The sequence below is a fragment of the Somniosus microcephalus genome, unplaced genomic scaffold (assembly GCF_052327205.1).
Source record: "Somniosus microcephalus isolate GS21.2 unplaced genomic scaffold, FLI_Smic_1.0 scaffold1045, whole genome shotgun sequence".
In the NCBI taxonomy this organism is placed as follows: Eukaryota; Metazoa; Chordata; class Chondrichthyes; order Squaliformes; family Somniosidae; genus Somniosus; species Somniosus microcephalus.
The window spans coordinates 15,001-35,048 of record NW_028226232.1 but is presented as its reverse complement, the minus strand read 5'-3'; the positions used below and the strand labels follow the sequence as shown (position 1 = coordinate 35,048).

The 20,048-nt window shown below is 55.1% G+C and overlaps 1 protein-coding gene across 3 annotated transcripts in view; it reads left to right on the top strand.

The window, feature by feature from the left end:
- Positions 1 to 20,048, top strand: part of LOC147080882 (1-phosphatidylinositol 4,5-bisphosphate phosphodiesterase beta-3-like) — a 55,854-nt gene that overhangs the window by 20,812 nt on the left and 14,994 nt on the right. For all 3 annotated transcript variants that reach the window (XM_085981046.1, XM_085981047.1, XM_085981048.1), the window contains exons 6-10: positions 1,076 to 1,230; positions 6,689 to 6,847; positions 8,103 to 8,202; positions 9,995 to 10,099; positions 18,922 to 19,013. In XM_085981046.1, the coding sequence (XP_085837172.1) occupies positions 1,076 to 1,230; positions 6,689 to 6,847; positions 8,103 to 8,202; positions 9,995 to 10,099; positions 18,922 to 19,013 (611 nt within the window). The remainder of the gene's footprint in view (positions 1 to 1,075; positions 1,231 to 6,688; positions 6,848 to 8,102; positions 8,203 to 9,994; positions 10,100 to 18,921; positions 19,014 to 20,048) is intronic.

Below are 20,048 nucleotides of genomic sequence, written 5' to 3'. Positions count from 1 at the left end.
GGCCACCCGGCAACAGGTGACGTCGCAGACTGAAATTTCATCTGTCAAGAGTTTTTGACAGATGAAATATCAGTGTTTCACAGCTGTTTGAAGCTGTCAAACACTGACAGTCTGACTTCTAACCTGAGTCCTTCTACGCAGACTCAGAACTGTCACCGGCAATGAAAGCTGCAGGCTGTCACTTTTGACAGATCGCAGCCGTTCAGCTTTCAGTGCCGGCTGAGTGATGGACTCCCGAAGCCTAGAGGAAGGAAGGCTGTCAAGGTAAGTACAGGTAATTTAAACTTCTTTACACACTTCAGACACACCAAACACACTTACCTTTGCACTCATGCACCCATCACTCACCTTTACACCGACATCGCGACCCCTCCAAGTCCTTCAACCCGACGGCCCGCCTGCTCTAACCTGGCGTGGTTTGGAGCCGTCAGAAATCCCACACGACACCCGACACACAGGCAGTTAATTGGCACTAATCCCTTCCCTCGGCGGGTCCCAGTGCGGGGCCCGCCCCCTCTGAAACTTACGTGGAGGCGGGTTTTGGCGGGATGGTGTCGGGACCCCCGAATACGGGATTTTTGCCCCCCCGCACACCTAAAAGCCCGCCTCACGGCACACTGAAAATCTCACCCTCAGTGCCTGTGGAACCCGTACCCCAGTGAGAGTCAGTGTGTGTGGAACCCATACTCCAGTGAGAGTCTGTGTGTGGAACCCGTACCCCAGTGAGAGTCAGTGTGTGTGGAACCCGTACCCCAGTGAGAGTCAGTGTGTGTGGAACCCGTACCCCAGTGAGAGTCAGTGTGTGTGGAACCCGTACCCCAGTGAGAGTCAGTGTGTGTGGAACCCGTACCCCAGTGAGAGTCAGTGTGTGTGGAACCCGTACCCCAGTGAGAGTCAGTGTGTGTGGAACCCGTACCCCAGTGAGAGTCAGTGTGTGTGGAACCCGTACCCCAGTGAGAGTCAGTGTGTGTGGAACCCGTACCCCAGTGAGAGTCAGTGTGTGTGGAAGGTGAAAGTTCACTGCTCCAGTGGGGGTGACTGCTAACCTTCTCTCTCTCTCCCCCTTGCCCCGCAGACCTGCCAATGCAACTGAACCTGGGGATCTTTGAGTATAATGGCCGGAGTGGCTACATCCTGAAGCCAGAGTTCATGAGGAGAACAGACAAGCACTTTGACCCCTTCACGGAGAACATTGTGGACGGTATTGTGGCCAACACGGTCTCCATCAAGGTGTGGGCACCCAGAGTGATTTCCCCAACCCCGCACCCTTCTCCCCGTCCCACACCGAGTATCGCCTCACCTTCCCTCCCGCACCGCACGACTGGGGCTCAAGGCCCCAATCACCGCCATTCAGCCCCTCGAGCCTGTTACACAGGAACAGGAGGAGGCCATTCAGCCCCTCGAGCCTGTTACACAGGAACAGGAGGAGGCCATTCAGCCCCTCGAGCCTGTTACACAGGAAAAGGAGGAGGCCATTCAGCCCCTCGAGCCTGTTACACAGGAACAGGAGGAGGCCATTCAGCCTGTCGAGCCTGTTACACAGGAACAGGAGGAGACCATTCATCCCCTCGGGTCTGTTACACAGGAACAGGAGGAGGCCATTGAGCCTGTCACACAGGAACAGGAGGAGGCCATTCAGCCCCTCGAGCCTGTTACACAGGAACAGGAGGAGGCCATTCAGCCCCCTCGAGCCTGTTACACAGGAACAGGAGGAGGCCATACAGCCCCTCGAGCCTGTTACACAGGAACAGGAGGAGGCCATTCAGCCCCTCGAGCCTGTTACACAGGAACAGGAGGAGGCCATTCAGCCCCTCGAGCCTGTTACACAGGAACAGGAGGAGGCCATTCAGCCCCCTCGAGCCTGTTACACAGGAACAGGAGGAGGCCATTCAGCCCCCTCGAGCCTGTTACACAGGAACAGGAGGAGGCCATTCAGCCCCTCGAGCCTGTTACACAGGAAAAGGAGGAGGCCATTCAGCCCCTCGAGCCTGTTACACAGGAACAGGAGGAGGCCATTCAGCCTGTCGAGCCTGTTACACAGGAACAGGAGGAGACCATTCATCCCCTCGAGTCTGTTACACAGGAACAGGAGGAGGCCATTGAGCCTGTCACACAGGAACAGGAGGAGGCCATTCAGCCCCTCGAGCCTGTTACACAGGAACAGGAGGAGGCCATTCAGCCCCTCGAGCCTGTTACACAGGAACATGAGGAGGCCATTCAGCCCCTCGAGTCTGTTACAGAGGAACAGGAGGAGGCCATTCAGCCCCTCGAGCCTGTTACACAGGAACAGGAGGAGGCCATTCAGCCCCTCGAGCTTGTTACACAGGAACAGGAGGAGGCCATTCAGCCCCCTCGAGCCTGTTACACAGGAACAGGAGGAGGCCATTCAGCCCCTCGAGCCTGTTGCACAGGAACAGGAGGAGGCCATTCAGCCCCCTCGAGCCTGTTACACAGGAACAGGAGGAGGCCATTCAGCCCCTCGAGCCTGTTACACAGGAACAGGAGGAGGCCATTCAGCCCCCTCGAGCCTGTTACACAGGAACAGGAGGAGGCCATTCAGCCCCCTCGAGCCTGTTACACAGGAACAGGAGGAGGCCATTCAGCCCCTCGAGCCTGTTACACAGGAACATGAGGAGGCCATTCAGCCCCTCGAGCTTGTTGCACAGGAACAGGAGGAGGCCATTCAGCCCCCTCGAGCCTGTTACACAGGAACAGGAGGAGGCCATTCAGCCTGTCGAGCCTGTTACACAGGAACAGGAGGAGGCCATTCAGCCTGTCGAGCCTGTTGCACAGGAACAGGAGGAGGCCATTCAGCCCCCTCGAGCCTGTTACACAGGAACAGGAGGGGGCCATTCAGCCTGTCGAGCCTGTTGCACAGGAACAGGAGGAGGCCATTCAGCCCCCTCGAGCCTGTTACACAGGAACAGGAGGAGGCCATTCAGCCCCTTGAGCCTGTTACACAGGAACAGGAGGAGGCCATTCAGCCCCTCGAGCCTGTTACACAGGAACAGGAGGGGGCCATTCAGCCCCTCGAGCCTGTCCCACCATTTAATTCGATCGCATCTGATCTGCATCTTAACTCCATCCACCCACCTTCGTTCCATAACCCTTAATACCCTGACCCAACTAAAATATTAGTCTGGGGTGTAGGGAGAGAGAGTCGGCGGGGGGGGGGGGGGTGGTCGAGAGTCGGCGGGGGGGGGGGGGTCGAGAGTCGGCGGGGGGGTGGGGTTCGAGCGAGTCGGGGGGGGGTGGGGTTCGAGCGAGTCGGGGGGGGGGGGTCGAGAGAGTCGGGGGGGGGGTTGAGAGAGTCGGAGGGGGTGGTCGAGAGAGTCGGAGGGGGGTGTCGAGAGAGTCGGAGGGGGGTGTCGAGAGAGTCGGAGGGGGGTGTCGAGAGAGTCGGAGGGGGGGGTCGAGAGAGTCGGAGGGGGGGGTCGAGAGAGTCGGAGGGGGGTTCGAGAGAGTCGGAGGGGGGGGTCGAGAGAGTCGAAGGGGGGGGTCGAGAGAGTCGAAGGGGGGGGGTCGAGAGAGTCGAAGGGGGGGGGTCGAGAGAGTCGGAGGGGGGGGGGTCGAGAGAGTCGGAGGGGGGAAGGGGGAGAGAGAGTCGGAGGGGGGAAGGGGGAGAGAGAGTCGGAGGGGGGAGAGGGGGAGTCGGGGAGGGGGGAAGGGGGAGAGAGAGTCGGAGGGGGGAGAGGGGGAGTCGGAGAGGGGGAGTCGGAGGGGGGTAGAGGGGGAGTCGGGGGGGGGTCGAGAGAGTCGGAGGGGGAAGGGGGAGAGAGAGTCGGGGGGGAGAGCGGGAGAGAGTCTCGGAGGGGGGAGAGCGAGTTGGGGGGGTTGAGGGAGTCGGGGGGGGGGTGAAGGGGGAGAGAGACTCTGAGGGGGTCGGAGGGGGTGAGGGGGTCGGAGGGGGGAAGAGACTCGGAGGGGGTCGAGACTCGGAGGGGGTCGGAGGGGGGAAGAGACTCGGAGGGGGTCGGAGGGGGGGGGAAGAGACTCGGAGGGGGTCGGAGGGGGGGAAGAGACTCGGAGGGGGGAAGAGACTCGCAGGGGGTCGGAGGGGGGGGGAAGAGACTCGGAGGGGGGGGAAGAGACTCGGAGGGGGGGGAAGAGACTCGGAGGGGGGGGAAGAGACTCGGAGGGGGGGGAAGAGACTCGGAGGGGGGGGAAGAGACTCGGAGGGGGGGGAAGAGACTCGGAGGGGGGGGAAGAGACTCGGAGGGGGGGGAAGAGACTCGGAGGGGGGGGAAGAGACTCGGAGGGGGGGGAAGAGACTCGGAGGGGGGGGAAGAGACTCGGAGGGGGGGGAAGAGACTCGGAGGGGGGGGAAGAGACTCGGAGGGGGTCAGAGGGGGGAAGGGACTCGGAGGGGGGAAGAGACTCGGAGGGGGTCGGAGGGGGGGGAAGAGACTCGGAGGGGGGGGAAGAGACTCGGAGGGGGTCGAGACTCGGAGGGGGTCGGAGGGGGGGAAGAGACTCGGAGGGGGTCGGAGGGGGGGAAGAGACTCGCAGGGGGTCGGAGGGGGGGGAAGAGACTCGGAGGGGGGGGAAGAGACTCGGAGGGGGGGGGAAGAGACTCGGAGGGGGGGGAAGAGACTCGGAGGGGGGGAAGAGACTCGGAGGGGGGGAAGAGACTCGGAGGGGGGGAAGAGACTCGGAGGGGGTCGGAGGGGGTCGAGACTCGGAGGGGGTCGGAGGGGGTCAAGAGACTCGGAGGGGGTCGGAGGGGGGAAGAGACTCGGAGGGGGTCGGAGGGGGGAAGAGACTCGGAGGGGGTCGGAGGGGGGAAGAGACTCGGAGGGGGTCGGAGGGGGGAAGAGACTCGGAGGGGGTCGGAGGGGGGAAGAGACTCGGAGGGGGGAAGAGACTCGGAGGGGGTCGGAGGGGGGAAGAGACTCGGAGGGGGTCGGAGGGGGGAAGAGACTCGGAGGGGGTCGGAGGGGGGAAGAGACTCGGGGGGAGAGTCGGAGGGCGGGGGGGAGAGTCGGAGGGGGGGGAGAGTCGGAGGGGGGGGGAGAGTCGGGGGGGGGGGGGAGAGTCGGAGGGCGGGGGGGAGAGTCGGAGGGGGGGGGGAGAGTCGGAGGGGGGGGGAGAGTCGGAGGGGGGGGAGAGTCGGAGGGGGGGGAGAGTCGGAGTGGGGGGGGGGGAGAGTCGGGGGGGGGGAGAGTCGGGGGGGGGGAGAGTCGGGGGGGGGGAGAGTCGGGGGGGGGGGGGAGAGTCGGAGGAGGGGGGAGAGTCGGAGGAGGGGGGGAGAGAGTCGGGGGGGGGAGAGAGTCGGGGGGGGGGAGAGAGTCGGGGGCCGGAGAGAGTCGGGGGGGGGGAAGAGAGTCGGGGGGGGGGGGAAGAGAGTCGGAAGAGTCGGGGGTGGGGAGTGTCGGTCGGGGGGGGGGAGAGTCGGAGGGGGGGAGAGTCGGGGAGGGGAGAGTCGGAGGAGGGGGGGGGGGAGAGTCGGGGTGGGGGGGAGAGTCGGAGGGCGGGGAGAGTCGGGAGAGTCGGGGGTGGGGAGAGTCGGGGGTGGGGAGAGTCGGTCGGGGGGGAGAGTCGGCGGGGGGGGAGAGTCGGCGGGGGGAGAGTCGGAGGGGGGGGAGAGAGTCGGAGGGGGGGGAGAGAGTCGGGGGGGGGGAGAGAGTCGGAGGGGGGAGAGTGGGGAGAGTCGGTCGGGGGGGAGAGTCGGTCGGGGGGGGGAGAGTCGGTCGGGGGGGAGAGTCGGTCGGGGGGGAGAGTCGGTCGGGGGGGGGAGAGTCGGTCGGGGGGGGAGAGTCGGTCGGGGGGGAGAGTCGGTCGGGGGGGAGAGTCGGTCGGGGGGGGGAGAGTCGGTCGGGGGGGGAGAGTCGGTCGGGGGGGGAGAGTCGGTCAGGGGGGAGAGTCGGAGGGGGGGAGAGTCGGAGGGGGGGGGAGAGTCGGGGGGGGGTAGAGTCGGAGGGGGGGGGAGAGTCGGAGGGGGGGGAGAGTCGGAGGGGGGGGAGAGTCGGAGGGGGGGGGAGAGTCGGGGGGGGGGAGAAGAGTCGGGGGGGGGAGAGTCGGAGGGGGGGAGAGTCGGGGGGGGAGAGTCGGGGGGGGAGAGAGTCGGAGGGGGGGAGAGAGTCGGGGGGGGGAGAGAGTCGGGGGGGGGAGAGTCGGTCGGGGGGGAGAGTCGGTCGGGGGGGAGAGTCGGTCGGGGGGAGAGTCGGTCGGGGGGGAGAGTCGGAGGGGGGGGAGAGTCGGAGGGGGGGGGAGAGTCGGAGCGGGGGGGTGGAGAGTCGGAGGGGGTGGGGGGGGAGAGTCGGGGGGGGGGAGAGTCGGAGGGGGGGAGTCAGAGGGGGGGGAGAGTCGGAGGTCGGGGGGAGAGTCGGGGGGGGGAGAGAGTCGGGGGGGGAGAGTCGGAGGGGGAGAGTCGGGGGTGGGGAGAGTCGGTTGGAGGGAGGAGAGAGTCGGAGGGGGGAGAGAGTCGGAGGGGGGAGAGTCGGAGGGGGGAGAGTCGGGGGGTGGGGAGAGTCGGTCGGGGGGGTTGGGGGGGAGAGTCGGAGGCGGGGGGAGCAGGCTCAGTTCAGGATGAGCAGGTCTTGGGTCCCGGCGGGGTGCGTGTGTGTTCGGGGGGGTGTTTGCGGCCTCGGGTACTTGGCCTGAGGGTGGGTTTCCCGCACCCCCACTGGCCTCGCGCTGGGAACGATGAGGTCTGGACGATCTGACGTTATGTTTCCGATGGTTGCAGATAATCTCGGGGCAGTTCCTGTCGGATAAGAAGGTGGGCATGTACGTGGAGGTCGACATGTTCGGGCTTCCCGTGGACACCAAACGCAAGTTCCGCACCAAAACCCTGGTCAACTCGCTGAACCCCGTCTGGGACGACGAGGCCTTCGTTTTCCGAAAGGTATTTCCCAACATTCCCAGTGCTGGTTTATGGTTTCTTGATACCGCCCCCCATCCAGTCCCTCTCAGTGAGGAAGTAGTGGGGACAAGCCCCATTCCAGAGAATCGAGCCAAAATCTAGTACTGAGGGAGTTCCGCACTGTCGGAGGGGCAGTACTGAGGGATGGACAGTACTGAGGGAGCGCCGCATTGTCGGAGGGGCGGTACTGAGGGAGTGCCGCACTGTCGAAGGAGCAGTACTGAGGGAGGGGCAGTACTGAGGGAGCGCCGCATTGTCGGAGGGGCAGTACTGAGGGAGCGCCGCACTGTATGAGGGGCAGTACTGAGCAAGCGGCGCACTGTCGGAGGGGCAGTACTGAGGGAGCGCCGCACTGTCGGAGGGGCAGTACTGAGGGAGGGACAGTACTGAGGGAGCGCCGCATTGTCGGAGGGGCGGTACTGAGGGAGTGCCGCACTGTCGAAGGAGCAGTACTGTCGGAGCGGCAGTACTGAGGGAGCGCCGCACTGTATGAGGGGCAGTACTGAGCAAGCGGCGCACTGTCGGAGGGGCAGTACTGAGGGAGCGCCGCACTGTCGGAGGGGCAGTACTGAGGGAGGGACAGTACTGAGGGAGCGCCGCATTGTCGGAGGGGCGGTACTGAGGGAGCGCCGCACTGTCGGAGGGGCAGTACTGAGGGAGCGCCGCACTGTCGGAGGGCAGTACTGAGGGAGGGACAGTATTGAGGGAGCGCCGCATTGTCGGAGGGGCGGGGTACTGAGGGAGCGCCGCATTGTCGGAGAGGCAGTACTGAGGGAGCGCCGCACTGTATGAGGGGCAGTACTGAGGGAGCGCCGCACTGTCGGAGGGGCAGTACTGAGGGAGCGCCGCACTGTCGGAGGGGCGGTACCGAGGGAGGGCCGCACTGTCGGAGGGGCAGTACCGAGGGAGGGCCGCACTGTCGGAGGGGCAGTACCGAGGGAGCGCCGCACTGTCGGAGGGGCAGTACTGAGGGAGGGACAGTACCGAGGGAGCGCCGCACTGTCGGAGGGGCAGTACTGAGGGAGCGCCGCACTGTCGGAGGGGCAGTACTGAGGGCCGTTAAACCGAAGCCCCGTCTGCCCCCTCAAGTGGACTAAAATATTGTCCTGGGGGCCAATATATATCCCTCAGGCAAAATCTGGGGATTTGGTCAGTAACGGGGCAGGAGAGACGGTTCTTGGAACGTTCTGCTCCCAGACTGAAGCCACTCGCAGTGACTGCTTCCGCTGCCCCACAGGTCGTTCTGCCAACTCTCGCCTCGTTGCGGATCGCCGTGTTTGAAGAGGGAGGAAAGTTTCTCGGACATCGTGTCCTCCCGGTTTCTGCTATTCGACCGGGTAAGCGTCACAACGATTGACTGAGGCTCTGTTTTATTTCTCAGTCGAGTTTGAGTCTGAAAGTTCGAAAGATTTGTATTTATCCCGCGCCTTTAACACAGCATCAGACAAGCACTCATTACACGCACCACCTTGTATTTACACAGCACCTTTAACGTAGTAAAACGTCCCAAGGTGCTTCACAGGAGCGTAAATCAGACCCCGAGCCACATCAGGAGATATTGGGACAGGCGGCCAAAAGCTGGGTCAAAGAGGTCGGTTTTAAGGAGCGTCTTAAAGGAGGAGAGAGAGGCGGAGAGGTTTAGGGAGGGAATTCCCGAGCTCAGGGCCCAAGCGGCTGAAGGCACGGCCGCCAATGGCGGAGCGATGGAAATTGGGGGATGCGCAACAGGCCAGAATTGGAGGAACGCAGAGATCTCGGCGGGTTGTAGGGCTGGAGGAGGTTATAGTGATAGGGAGGGGTGTAGGGGCTGGAGGAGGTTACAGTGATAGGGAGGGTTGTAGGGGCTGGAGGAGGTTACAGAGATAGGTAGGGTTGTAGGCTGGAGGAGGTTGCAGAGATAGGGAGGGTTGTAGGGCTGGAGGAGGTTACAGTGATAGGGAGGGTTGTAGGGCTGGAGGAGGTTACAGAGATGGGGAGGGTTGTAGGGCTGGAGGAGGTTACAGAGATAGGGAGGGTTGTAGGGGCTGGAGGAGGTTACAGAGATTGGGAGGGTTGTAGGGGCTGGAGGAGGTTACAGAGATAGGGAGGGTTGTAGGGGCTGGAGGAGGTTACAGTGATAGGGAGGGTTGTGGGGCTGGAGGAGGTTACAGAGATAGGGAGGGTTGTAGGGCTGGAGGAGGTTACAGAGATAGGGAGGGTTGTAGGGGCTGGAGGAGGTTACAGAGATAGGGAGGGTTGTAGGGGCTGGAGGAGGTTACAGAGATAGGGAGGGTTGTAGGGGCTGGAGGAGGTTACAGAGACAGGGAGGGTTGAAGGGGCTGGAGGAGGTTACAGAGATAGGGAGGGTTGTAGGGGCTGGAGGAGGTTACAGAGATAGGGAGGGTTGTAGGGGCTGGAGGAGGTTACAGAGATAGGGAGGGGTGTAGGGGCTGGAGGAGGTTACAGAGATAGGGAGGGGTGTGGGGCTGGAGGAGGTTACAGAGATAGGGAGGGTTGTAGGGCTGGAGGAGGTTACAGAGATAGGGAGGGGTGTAGGGGCTGGAGGAGGTTACAGAGATAGGGAGGGGTGTGGGGCTGGAGGAGGTTACAGAGATAGGGAGGGTTGTAGGGGCTGGAGGAGGTTACAGAGATAGGGAGGGGTGTAGGGGCTGGAGGAGGTTACAGAGATAGGGAGGGTTGTAGAGGCTGGAGGAGGTTACAGAGATAGGGAGGGTTGTAGGGGCTGGAGGAGGTTACAGAGATAGGGAGGGGTGTAGGGGCTGGAGGAGGTTACAGAGATAGGGATGGGTGTGGGGCTGGAGGAGGTTACAGAGATAGGGAGGGTTGTAGGGGCTGGAGGAGGTTACAGAGATAGGGAGGGGTGTAGGGGCTGGAGGAGGTTACAGAGATAGGGATGGGTGTGGGGCTGGAGGAGGTTACAGGGATAGGGAGAGGGGCGAGGAGGCCCTGGAGGGATTTGAACACCAGGATGAGAATTTTAAATCGAGGCATTGCTGGACCGGGAGCCAATGAATGTCAGCGAGCGACAGGGGGTGATGGGTGAACGGGACTGGGTGCGAGTTAGAACACGGGAGCGATTTGTTCGTGCTGGTAGTGACTGGTGTCTCTCTCTCTCTCGCTCTCTCCCAGGTTACCACTACATCTGCCTGAGGAACGAATGCAATCAACCTCTTCAGCTGCCTGTCCTGTTTGTCAGCACCGATGTGAAGGACTACGTGCCCGACACGCACGCAGGTCTCCGCTTGACTCTCCGTATTTCGCCGCCACAGTGGTGGGGGGGGGGGGGGAGGGGAGGAGGAGGTGGGATTCGTCGCCGGAGCGGCAACTTTGGCGTCCCGTCGCCGACGGTTACCAGAAGGAAACGGGCCTTTCGTCCCTTCAGCCTGTAGCTCAGCTGCTCGGGGGAGCCCCTGAGCCTGGACGGGCCATGCCCCCAGGCTATTTGGCCATGGAGGGTGTCGCAGTCCCGCCTTTTGCCCGCATTGCCTCAGACTTTCCAGCCGGGTCAGGGTGTGTCTGTGTCTTAACCCCGGGGTGGGTGGGGTGGGGGGTGATTGAGGTCCCTGCTCTGATCGGCACAGACATGTAACTAGCAGAGTAGATAAGGGGGAACCAGTGGATGTACTGTATTTGGAATTTCAGAAGGCATTCGATAAGGTGCCACACAAGAGGTTATTAAACAAAATGAGGGCTCATGGGATTGGGGGTAATATACCAGCATGGATTGAGGATTGGTTAACAGACAGAAAACAGAGAGTAGGAATAAACGGGCCATTTTTGGGTTGGCAGGCTGTAACTACTGGGGTCCTGCAAGGATCAGTGCTTGGGCCCCAGCTATTCACAATCTACATCAATGATTTGGATGAGGGGATCAAGTGTAATATATCCCAGTTTGCTGATGATACAAAGCTGGGTGGGAATGTAAGTTGTGAGGAGGATGCAAGGAGGCTTCAAGGGGATATAGACAGGCTGAGTGAGTGGGCAAGAACATGGCAAATGGAATATAAATGTGGAGATATGTGAAGTTTCCACTTTGGTAGGAGAAATAGAAAAGCAGAGTATTTTTTAAATGGTGAGAGATTGGGAAATGTTGGTGTTCAGAGGGACCTGGGTGTCCTTGTACACGAATCACTGAAAGTTAACATGCAGGTACAGCAAGCAATTAGGAAAGCAAATGGTATGTTGGCCTTTATTACAAGAGGATTTGAGTATAAGAGTAAAGATGTCTTACTGCAATTATATAGGGCCCTGGTGAGACCACACCTGGAGTATTGTGCACAGTTTGGGTCTCCTTACCTAAGGAAAGATATACTTGCCATAGAGGGAGTGCAACGAAGGTTCACCAGACTGATTCCTGGGATGGGGGGATTGTCCTATGAGGAGAGATTGAGTAGACTAGGCCTATATTCTCTAGAGTTTAGAAGAATGAGAGGTGATCTCATTGAAACATACAAAATTCTTACAGGGCTTCACAGGGTAGCTGCAGGGAGGTTGTTTCCCCTGGCTGGGGAGTCTCGAACCAGGGGTCACAGTCTCAGAATAAGGGGTCGGCCATCTCGGACTGAGATGAGGAGAAATTTCTTCACTCGGAGGGCGGTGAATCTTTGGAATTCTCTGCCCCAGAGGGCTGTGGAGGCTCAGTCGTTGAGTATATTCAAGGCAGAGATCGATAGATTTTTGGATATTAAGGGAATCGAGGGATATGGGGATCGGGCGGGAAAGTGGAATTGAGGTAGATCATCAGCCATGATCTTATTGAATGGCGGAGCAGGCTCGAGGGGCTGAATGGCCGACTCCAGCTACTAGTTCTTATGTTTGATGGGACAGTGTAGAGGGAGCTTTACTCTGTATCTAACCCGTGCTGTACCTGCCCTGGGAGTGTTTGATGGGACAGTGTAGAGGGAGCTTTACTCTGTATCTAACCCGTGCTGTACCTGCCCTGGGAGTGTTTGATGGGACAGTGTAGAGGGAGCTTTACTCTGTATCTAACCCGTGCTGTACCTGCCCTGGGAGTGTTTGATGGGACAGTGTAGAGGGAGCTTTACTCTGTATCTAACCCGTGCTGTACCTGCCCTGGGAGTGTTTGATGGGACAGTGTAGAGGGAGCTTTACTCTGTATCTAACCCGTGCTGTACTTGCCCTGGGAGTGTTTGATGGGACAGTGTAGAGGGAGCTTTACTCTGTATCTAACCCGTGCTGTACCTGCCCTGGGAGTGTTTGATGGGGACAGTGTAGAGGGAGCTTGAAATAAAGAATAGATTTGCCTTTCTAATCTAGGCTTTATTAACTTAAAAATCCAGTAGCACATCTTCAACACCCAGTCCCAACTAAAGGCTGAAAAGAACTGAATTTAAGATGGCCACCACAAATCACATGACATCAACTACCAATGAGATTACAGCATATATTCCAAGGCAGGAAACAAACAACCAATCACAATACTTCTTACTAAACAAAGAATAATCACCACATTCACCCCTCCTTTTAAAATATATTCCAACCTAAATAACCTTTACAATTTATAATTAATTATTTACAACTAAAACTATGCACAGACAAAATAAAACTATTCAACATGACAATACTAAATGAGCAACAACAAATAATAACATTGCACATAAGTATTAAGTATCTCTCAACTAAAACAATAATATAATATTTCAACAATTTTAAAACATTACTATTAATTTAAAAGTCCATTTTCAATCGGTCGACCGGATATCTTGTTCGTGTCGACCTTCTTAACCTTGGTGAAATTCCTTGCCCTCCCACACCAGGAGACACAGAAGTATCTTCTGCAGGAAGGCTATCCATATCCCGATTTTCAACGGTTTTCAGATTAGAAATCCCATCAGGAGGTAAACTGAGACGGTCATGAACATCCATCGAGGGCTGACTAATAGAAGTATAATTATCTGCAGTCGGATTGGAAATATTCGTCGTATCTGTAACAGCATCCACATTATCTGAATCATGACTATTGTTAATATCCTCAGAAGAGGGCTGGCCACCACAAGGAGCCAAGTCTATAATTGAAACGGTACTTTCTTTCCCATCTTGGAATCGAATATGAGCATATTGGGAATTTGCCTCCAACAGCTCCACCTCCTCCACTAAAGGATCATATTTTGACAATCTAACATGGCGTCGAAGCAGCACAGGTCCCTGCATAGTAAGCCATGAAGGGACCGAATATCCTGTAGTAGATCTCCGCGGATAGTTAAAGAGCCTTTCATGGGGGGTCACATTAGTAGCCGTTGAAAGCAATGATCTAATGGAATGCAGGGCATCAGGCAGTACCATTTCCCACTGTGTATTCTTAAGGTTCCGGGATGTCAAAGCCAACATAACTGCCTTCCAGATCACCCCATTGTATCGTTCGCACTGTCCATTACCCTGGGGATTATACGGGGTAGTTCTGCTAGTAGAAATTCCCCGACTCTGAAGGTATTCCTTCAACTGGGAAGACATAAAAGAACTTCCCTGATCCGAATGGATATACGCAGGCATCCCAAAGATGACAAAGTTGAGTCAGACATTTGATAACTGTAGCAGCTGATACATCTGCACAAGGAAAAGCAAAAGGGAACCTTGAAAACTCATCCACAACAGTAAATATATATCGGTTTTGAGTAGTTGAAGGAAGAGGCCCCTTGAAATCGACGCTCAAACGTTCAAAAGGAGAAGTAGCCTTTATAAGATGAGCTCGTTGAGGCTTAAAGAAATTCTGTTTACACCGAGCACAGATAGAACATGATGAAGTCATCCGCTTGACGTCTTCAACTGAAAAGGGCAAATTCTTACTGCGTACGAAGTGTATCATCCTCGTAACCCCAGGATGGCATAAGGCATTGTGAAGATTAATAAGCGTATCTCCGTGAATCACAGAACAATAAGCCCTCAACAGCGCATCAGCAGCAACATTATCCTTCCCCGGACGATAAACTATATCAAAATGGTAACATGCCAACTCAATCCTCCACCTCATTATTTTATCATTCTTAATCTTTCCAAAATGTTTGACATCAAACAAAGGACACAGACTTTTGATCAGTTACCAACTTAAAATGTCGCCCCGATAAATAATGTCTCCATTTACGCAGTGCTTCTACTATTGCATACGCCTCTTTCTCTATTGAAGAATGCCTTTTTTCACTATTGTTCAAGGTACGTGAGAAAAAGGCCACAGGTCTTCCATTTTGGTTCAGAGTAGCCCCAATTGCAAAATCAGAAGCGTCCGTCTCAATCACAAAAGGAACCTGCTCATCAATAGAATGCACAACTGCTCCAAGGATATCCTTTTTAAAATTATCAAAACACGTCCTGGCCTCCCATGAGAGAGGATATGTCGTAACCCGAATAAGAGGCCGGATCTTCTGTGGAAAAATTTGCAATCCAATTAGAATAGTAAGAAAACAGTCCAACAACTCGTTGCAAAGCCTTAGAAATAGTAGGACAAGGTAAATCAATCAATGGTCGCAGACGTTCTGGGTCTGGTTTAATCTTGTTTCCCGAGATAATGTACCCCAGTAGATTTACCTCAGTGGTCGAAAAGGTACACTTCTCTTTATTGAAAGTTAAACCAACTTTTTCCGCAGCTTGAAGGAATCTTTCTAAATTAGAATCATGCTCCACCCTTGATTTGCCACACACCGTGATGTCATCTAAATATGAAAAGGTGTCAGAGAGAGTTATCACTTATAAAAGCATCCATTGCCCGTTGAAAACAAGCAACACCATTAGTAACACCAAATGGTATTCGGCAAAACTGATACAGCTTTCCACCAGCCTCAAAGGCCGTATATGGTTGATCCTTCTTAACAATAGGAATCTGATGATAAGCACTCTTTAGGTCAATAGTGCTAAAAACCTTATACTGAGATACTTTATTGATAAGCTCATCAATCTTAGGCAAAGGATACGCATCTAATTGAGTATACCTATTAATAGTTTGGGAATAGTCTATCACCATTCGTTTCTTATGTCTCTCGTTAGTCGTGACAACTACCTGTGCCCGCCAAGGCGAACAACTAGGTTCAATGATTCCTTCCAATAAGAGACGTTGAACTTCAGAATTAATAAATTCTCTATCCTGACTGCTATACCTTCTTGACTTGGTAGCAATTGGCTTACAATCCGGCATCAAATTGGAAAAAAGTGATAATGGAGAAATGGATAAAGAGGTTAATCCACAAATAGATAAAGGTGGCTTAGTCCCTCCAAATGAAAGACTGAGACTCTCATGTAACTGAAGCACATCATGACCAATCAAAATATCCGCACAGAGATTAGGCAAAACAGATAGGCATATATCAGTATACGGATTACCTAGAAGAATCAATTTCACAAGGCAACAACCAGCTACTTGTGAAGTGAGAGTTGTCTGAGCCATACACACCTGATAGGAAACAGGCGAGATTTTCAAATGCTTCTCTTTTGCAAACTGAAGACTTATAAAACTCTCGGTACTGACCGTATCTATAAGGGCCTTCATTTCCAACCCATTAACTTGGGCCGTAACTATAGCTTTGTTTAGGCCATGAGCAAATGCAGCAGAAATTGATGCAATAAACGCCCTATCTAAAGGCTGAATAGTCACAGAGGAGGTAATTGAACCTGATGATTTACACACACGTGCGTAATGACCTCTCTTGCCGCATTTACTACACACAGCCTCCCGAGCAGGACACTTCAGACGAGGGTGCCGGACGTTCCCACAAAAATAACACTTCTGAATCCTAGAGGCAACAGCCGCTGAAGTAGAAACTGTTTCAGAATCTAGTAAACCACTCCTATTAAGTCCACATAATTCCTTTTCATCCGGAACTGCCAAAACCACAGTCACAGGCTAATTAAAAAGAGCATAAGAATCCGAACTTCTCTGAGCCACATCCAATGTGGAAGCTTGCTCAAAAGCACTCTTAAGATCCAAAGTCTTATTTTCTAACAACCGCTGACGAATTGATCTAGACAGTAATCCATTAATAAAAGCATCCCATACCGATTCTTCCTTATATTCTTCAGCCATCACGGCCTTATAATTACAGTTAACACTAAGGCACCGAAGTGCTTGTAAATAAGTATCCAAAGATTCTCCCACCTGCTGCCTACGGGCAGATAGAAGGTGACATGCAAATACCTCATTCTTTGGTTTAACAAAAATCTTTTCCAATGTAGAAATAGCCACTTCGTAAGTTTTACAGTCCAAAATATACTTATACACATCCGGAGCAATGTAGTTGATCAGCATATTCAGCTTAGAGACTCTTGATCCAACACGCCCAAAAAGTTTTTAAATGTACAATACCAATGTTTCCATTTATCATCCACTCCTGCAGAATTAGGGTCAGCATTGAATCGTTCTGGTGGAAGATATCGCTCCATTCTGACATAAAGTTAATAAATTGAAATAAAGAATAGATTTGCATTTCTAATCTAGGCTTTATTAACTTAAAAATCCGGTAGCACATCTTCAACACCCAGTCCCAACTAAAGGCTGGAAAGAACTGAATTTAAGATGGCCACCACAAATCACATGACATCAACTACCAATGAGATTACAGCATATATCCCAAGGCAGGAAACAAATAACCAATCACAATACTTCTTACTAAACATAAAGAATAATCACCACAGAGCTTTACTCTGTATCTAACCCATGCTGTACCTGCCCTGGGAGTGTTTGATGGGACAGTGTAGAGGGAGATTTACTCTGTATCTAACTCATACTGTACCTGCCCTGGGAGTGTTTGATGGGGACAGTGTAGAGGGAGCTTTACTCTGTATCTAACTCATACTGTACCTGCCCTGGGAGTGTTTGATGGGACAGTGTAGAGGGAGCTTTACTCTGTATCTAACTCGTGCTGTACCTGCCCTGGGAGTGTTTGATGGGGACAGTGTAGAGGGAGCTTTACTCTGTATCTAACTCATACTGTACCTGCCCTGGGAGTGTTTGATGGGACAGTGTAGAGGAAGCTTTACTCTGTATCTAACTCGTGCTGTACCTGCCCTGGGAGTGTTTGATGGGGACAGTGTAGAGGGAGTTTTACTCTGTATCTAACCCGTGCTGTACCTGCCCTGCGGGTGTTTGATGGGACAGTGTAGAGGGAGCTTTACTCTGTATCTAACCCGTGCTGTACCTGCCCTGGGAGTGTTTGATGGGACAGTGTAGAGAGAGCTTTACTCTGTATCTAACCCGTGCTGTACCTGCCCTGGGAGTGTTTGATGGGGACAGTGTAGAGGGAGCTTTACTCTGTATCTAACCCGTGCTGTACCTGCCCTGGGAGTGCTTGATGTGACAGTGTAGAGGGAGCTTTACTCTGTATCTAACCCGTGCTGTACCTGCCCTGGGAGTGTTTGATGGGACAGTGTAGAGGGAGCTTTACTCTGTAACTAACCCATGCTGTACCTGCCCTGGGAGTGTTTGATGGGACAGTGTAGAGGGAGCTTTACTCTGTATCTAACCCGTGCTGCACCTGCCCTGGGAGTGTTTGATGGGACAGTGTAGAGGGAGCATTACTCTGTATCTAACCCGTGCTGTACCTGCCCTGGGAGTGCTTGATGGGACAGTGTAGAGGGAGCTTTACTCTGTATCTAACCCGTGCTCTACCTGCCCTGGGAGTGTTTGATGTGACAGTGTAGAGGGAACTTTACTCTGTATCTAACCCGTGCTGTACCTGCCCTGGGAGTGTTTGACGGGACAGTGTAGAGGGAGCTTTACTCTGTATCTAACCCGTGCTGTACCTGCCCTGGGAGTGTTTGATGGGGACAATGTAGAGGGAGCTTTACTCTGTATCTAACCCGTGCTGCACCTGCCCTGGGAGTGTTTGATGGGACAGTGTAGAGGGAGCTTTACTCTGCATCTAACCTGTGCTGTACCTGCCCTGGGAGTGTTTGATGGGACAGTGTAGAGGGAGCTTTACTCTGTATCTACCCCGTGCTGTACCTGCCCTGGGAGTGTTGGATGGGACAGTGTCGAGGGAGCTTTACTCTGTATCTAACCCATGCTGTTCCTGCCCTGCGGGTGTTTGACGGGACAGTGTAGAGGGAACTTTACTCTGTATCTAACCCGTGCTGTACCTGCCCTGGGAGTGTTTGATGGGACAGTGTAGAGGAAGCTTTACTCTGTATCTAACTCGTGCTGTACCTGCCCTGGGAGTGTTTGATGGGGACAGTGTAGAGGGAGCTTTACTCTGTATCTAACCCGTGCTCTTACCTGCCCTGGGAGTGTTTGATGTGACAGTGTAGAGGGAGCTTTACTCTGTATCTCACCCATGCTGTACCTGCCCTGGGAGTGTTTGATGGGACAGTGCAGAGGGAGCTTTACTCTGTATCTAACCTGTGCTGTACCTGCCCTGGGAGTGTTTGATGGGACAGTGTAGAGGGAGTTTTACTCTGTATCTAACCCGTGCTGTACCTGCCCTGGGAGTGTTTGATGGGACAGTGTAGAGGGAGTTTTACTCTGTATCTAACCCGTGCTGTACCTGCCCTGGGAGTGTTTGATGGGACAGTGTAGAGGGAACTTTACTCTGTATCTAACCCGTGCTGTACCTGCCCTGGGAGTGTTTGATGGGGACAATGTAGAGGGAGCTTTACTCTGTATCTAACCCATGCTGTTCCTGCCCTGCGGGTGTTTGATGGGACAGTGTAGAGGGAGCTTTACTCTGGATCTAACCCGTGCTGTACCTGCCCTGGGAGTGTTTGATGGGACAGTGTAGATGGAGCTTAACTCTGTAACTAACCCGTGCTGTACCTGCCCTGGGAGCGTTTGATGGGACAGTGTAGAGGGAGCTTTACTCTGTATCTAACCCGTGCTGTACCTGCCCTGGGACTGTTTGATGGGACAGTGTAGAGGGAGCTTTACTCTGTATCTAACCCGTGCTGTACCTGCCCTGGGAGTGTTTGATGGGACAGTGTAGAGGGAGTTTTACTCTGTATCTAACCCCGTGCTGTACCTGCCCTGGGAGTGTTTGATGGGACAGTGTAGAGGGAGCTTTACTCTGTATCTAACCCATGCTGTGCCTGTTAAATGACGGATGTGCCTTGTTCTCCCTCAGATTATATCGAGGCGTTGTACAATCCCATCAAACACGTCTGCCTGATGGAGCAGCGATCGAAACAGCTGGTGTCGCTGACGGGGGATGACGAGGTGAGGTTAAAGGGCTTCCTTGCCCCACGCTTCCCCCCCCCCCCCACCCCCCCCCTGTACAACCACTGCTCTCTCCGGAGGGCCGGGGAGAGCCAGTTTCTTCCTCCCACCCTCCTGAGGAGGAGGTGACTGAAAGTAGGCTGGTCGGGGGAGAGGCAGGAAGGTTCTACTGAAGCTTCACGATGCTTAGAAGTTGACCAAAATGGCCGAGCTACCAGCCCCGCTCTTCCCCAGACCTGCGGAGTCGGCCCCCAGCCCTTTCATCTCCAAACTTTAAAAAAAAGCCAACAGATTATCTGGTCATTATCACATTGCTGTTTGTGGGAGCTTGCTGTGCGCAAATTGGCTGCCGCGCCTCCTCCTCCTCTTCTTAGGCAGGCCCTCGGAACCGAGGATGACTCGCTTCCACACTAACAATGAGTTCTCAGGTGACTGATGAGTCCAATGTGGGACCTACAGTCTCTGTCACAGGTGGGGCAGACGGTGGTTGAAGGGGCGGGTGGGTGGGGTGCTTGGGTTGACGTGCGCTCCTTGCGCTGCCTGCGCTTGGCTTCCCCTTGCTCCCGGCGAAGAGACTCGAGGTGTTCGGCGCCTTCCCGGATGCTTCTCCTCCACGTTGTGCGGTCTTGGGCCAGGGATTCCCAGGTGTCGGTGGGGATGTTGCACTTTTTCAAGGAGGCTTTGAGGGTGTCCTTGAAGCGTTTCCTCTGCCCAGCTGGGGCTCTCTTGCCGTGTCGGAGCTCCAAATAGAGCGCTTGTTTTGGGAGTCTCGTATCGGGCATGCAGACGATGTGACCTGTCCATCAGAGCTGATCAAGCGTGGCCAAAGCTTCGATGCTGGGGATGTTGGCCTGAGCGCGAACACTGACGTTGGTGCGCCTATCCTGCCAAGGGATTTGCAGGATCTTGCGGAGGCAGCGTTGGTGGTACCTCTCCAGTGCTTTGAGGTGCCTGCTGTACATGGTCCATGTCTCTGAGGCATACAGCAGGGCGGGTATCACTGCTGCTCTGAAGACCATGAGCTTGGTGCCGGGT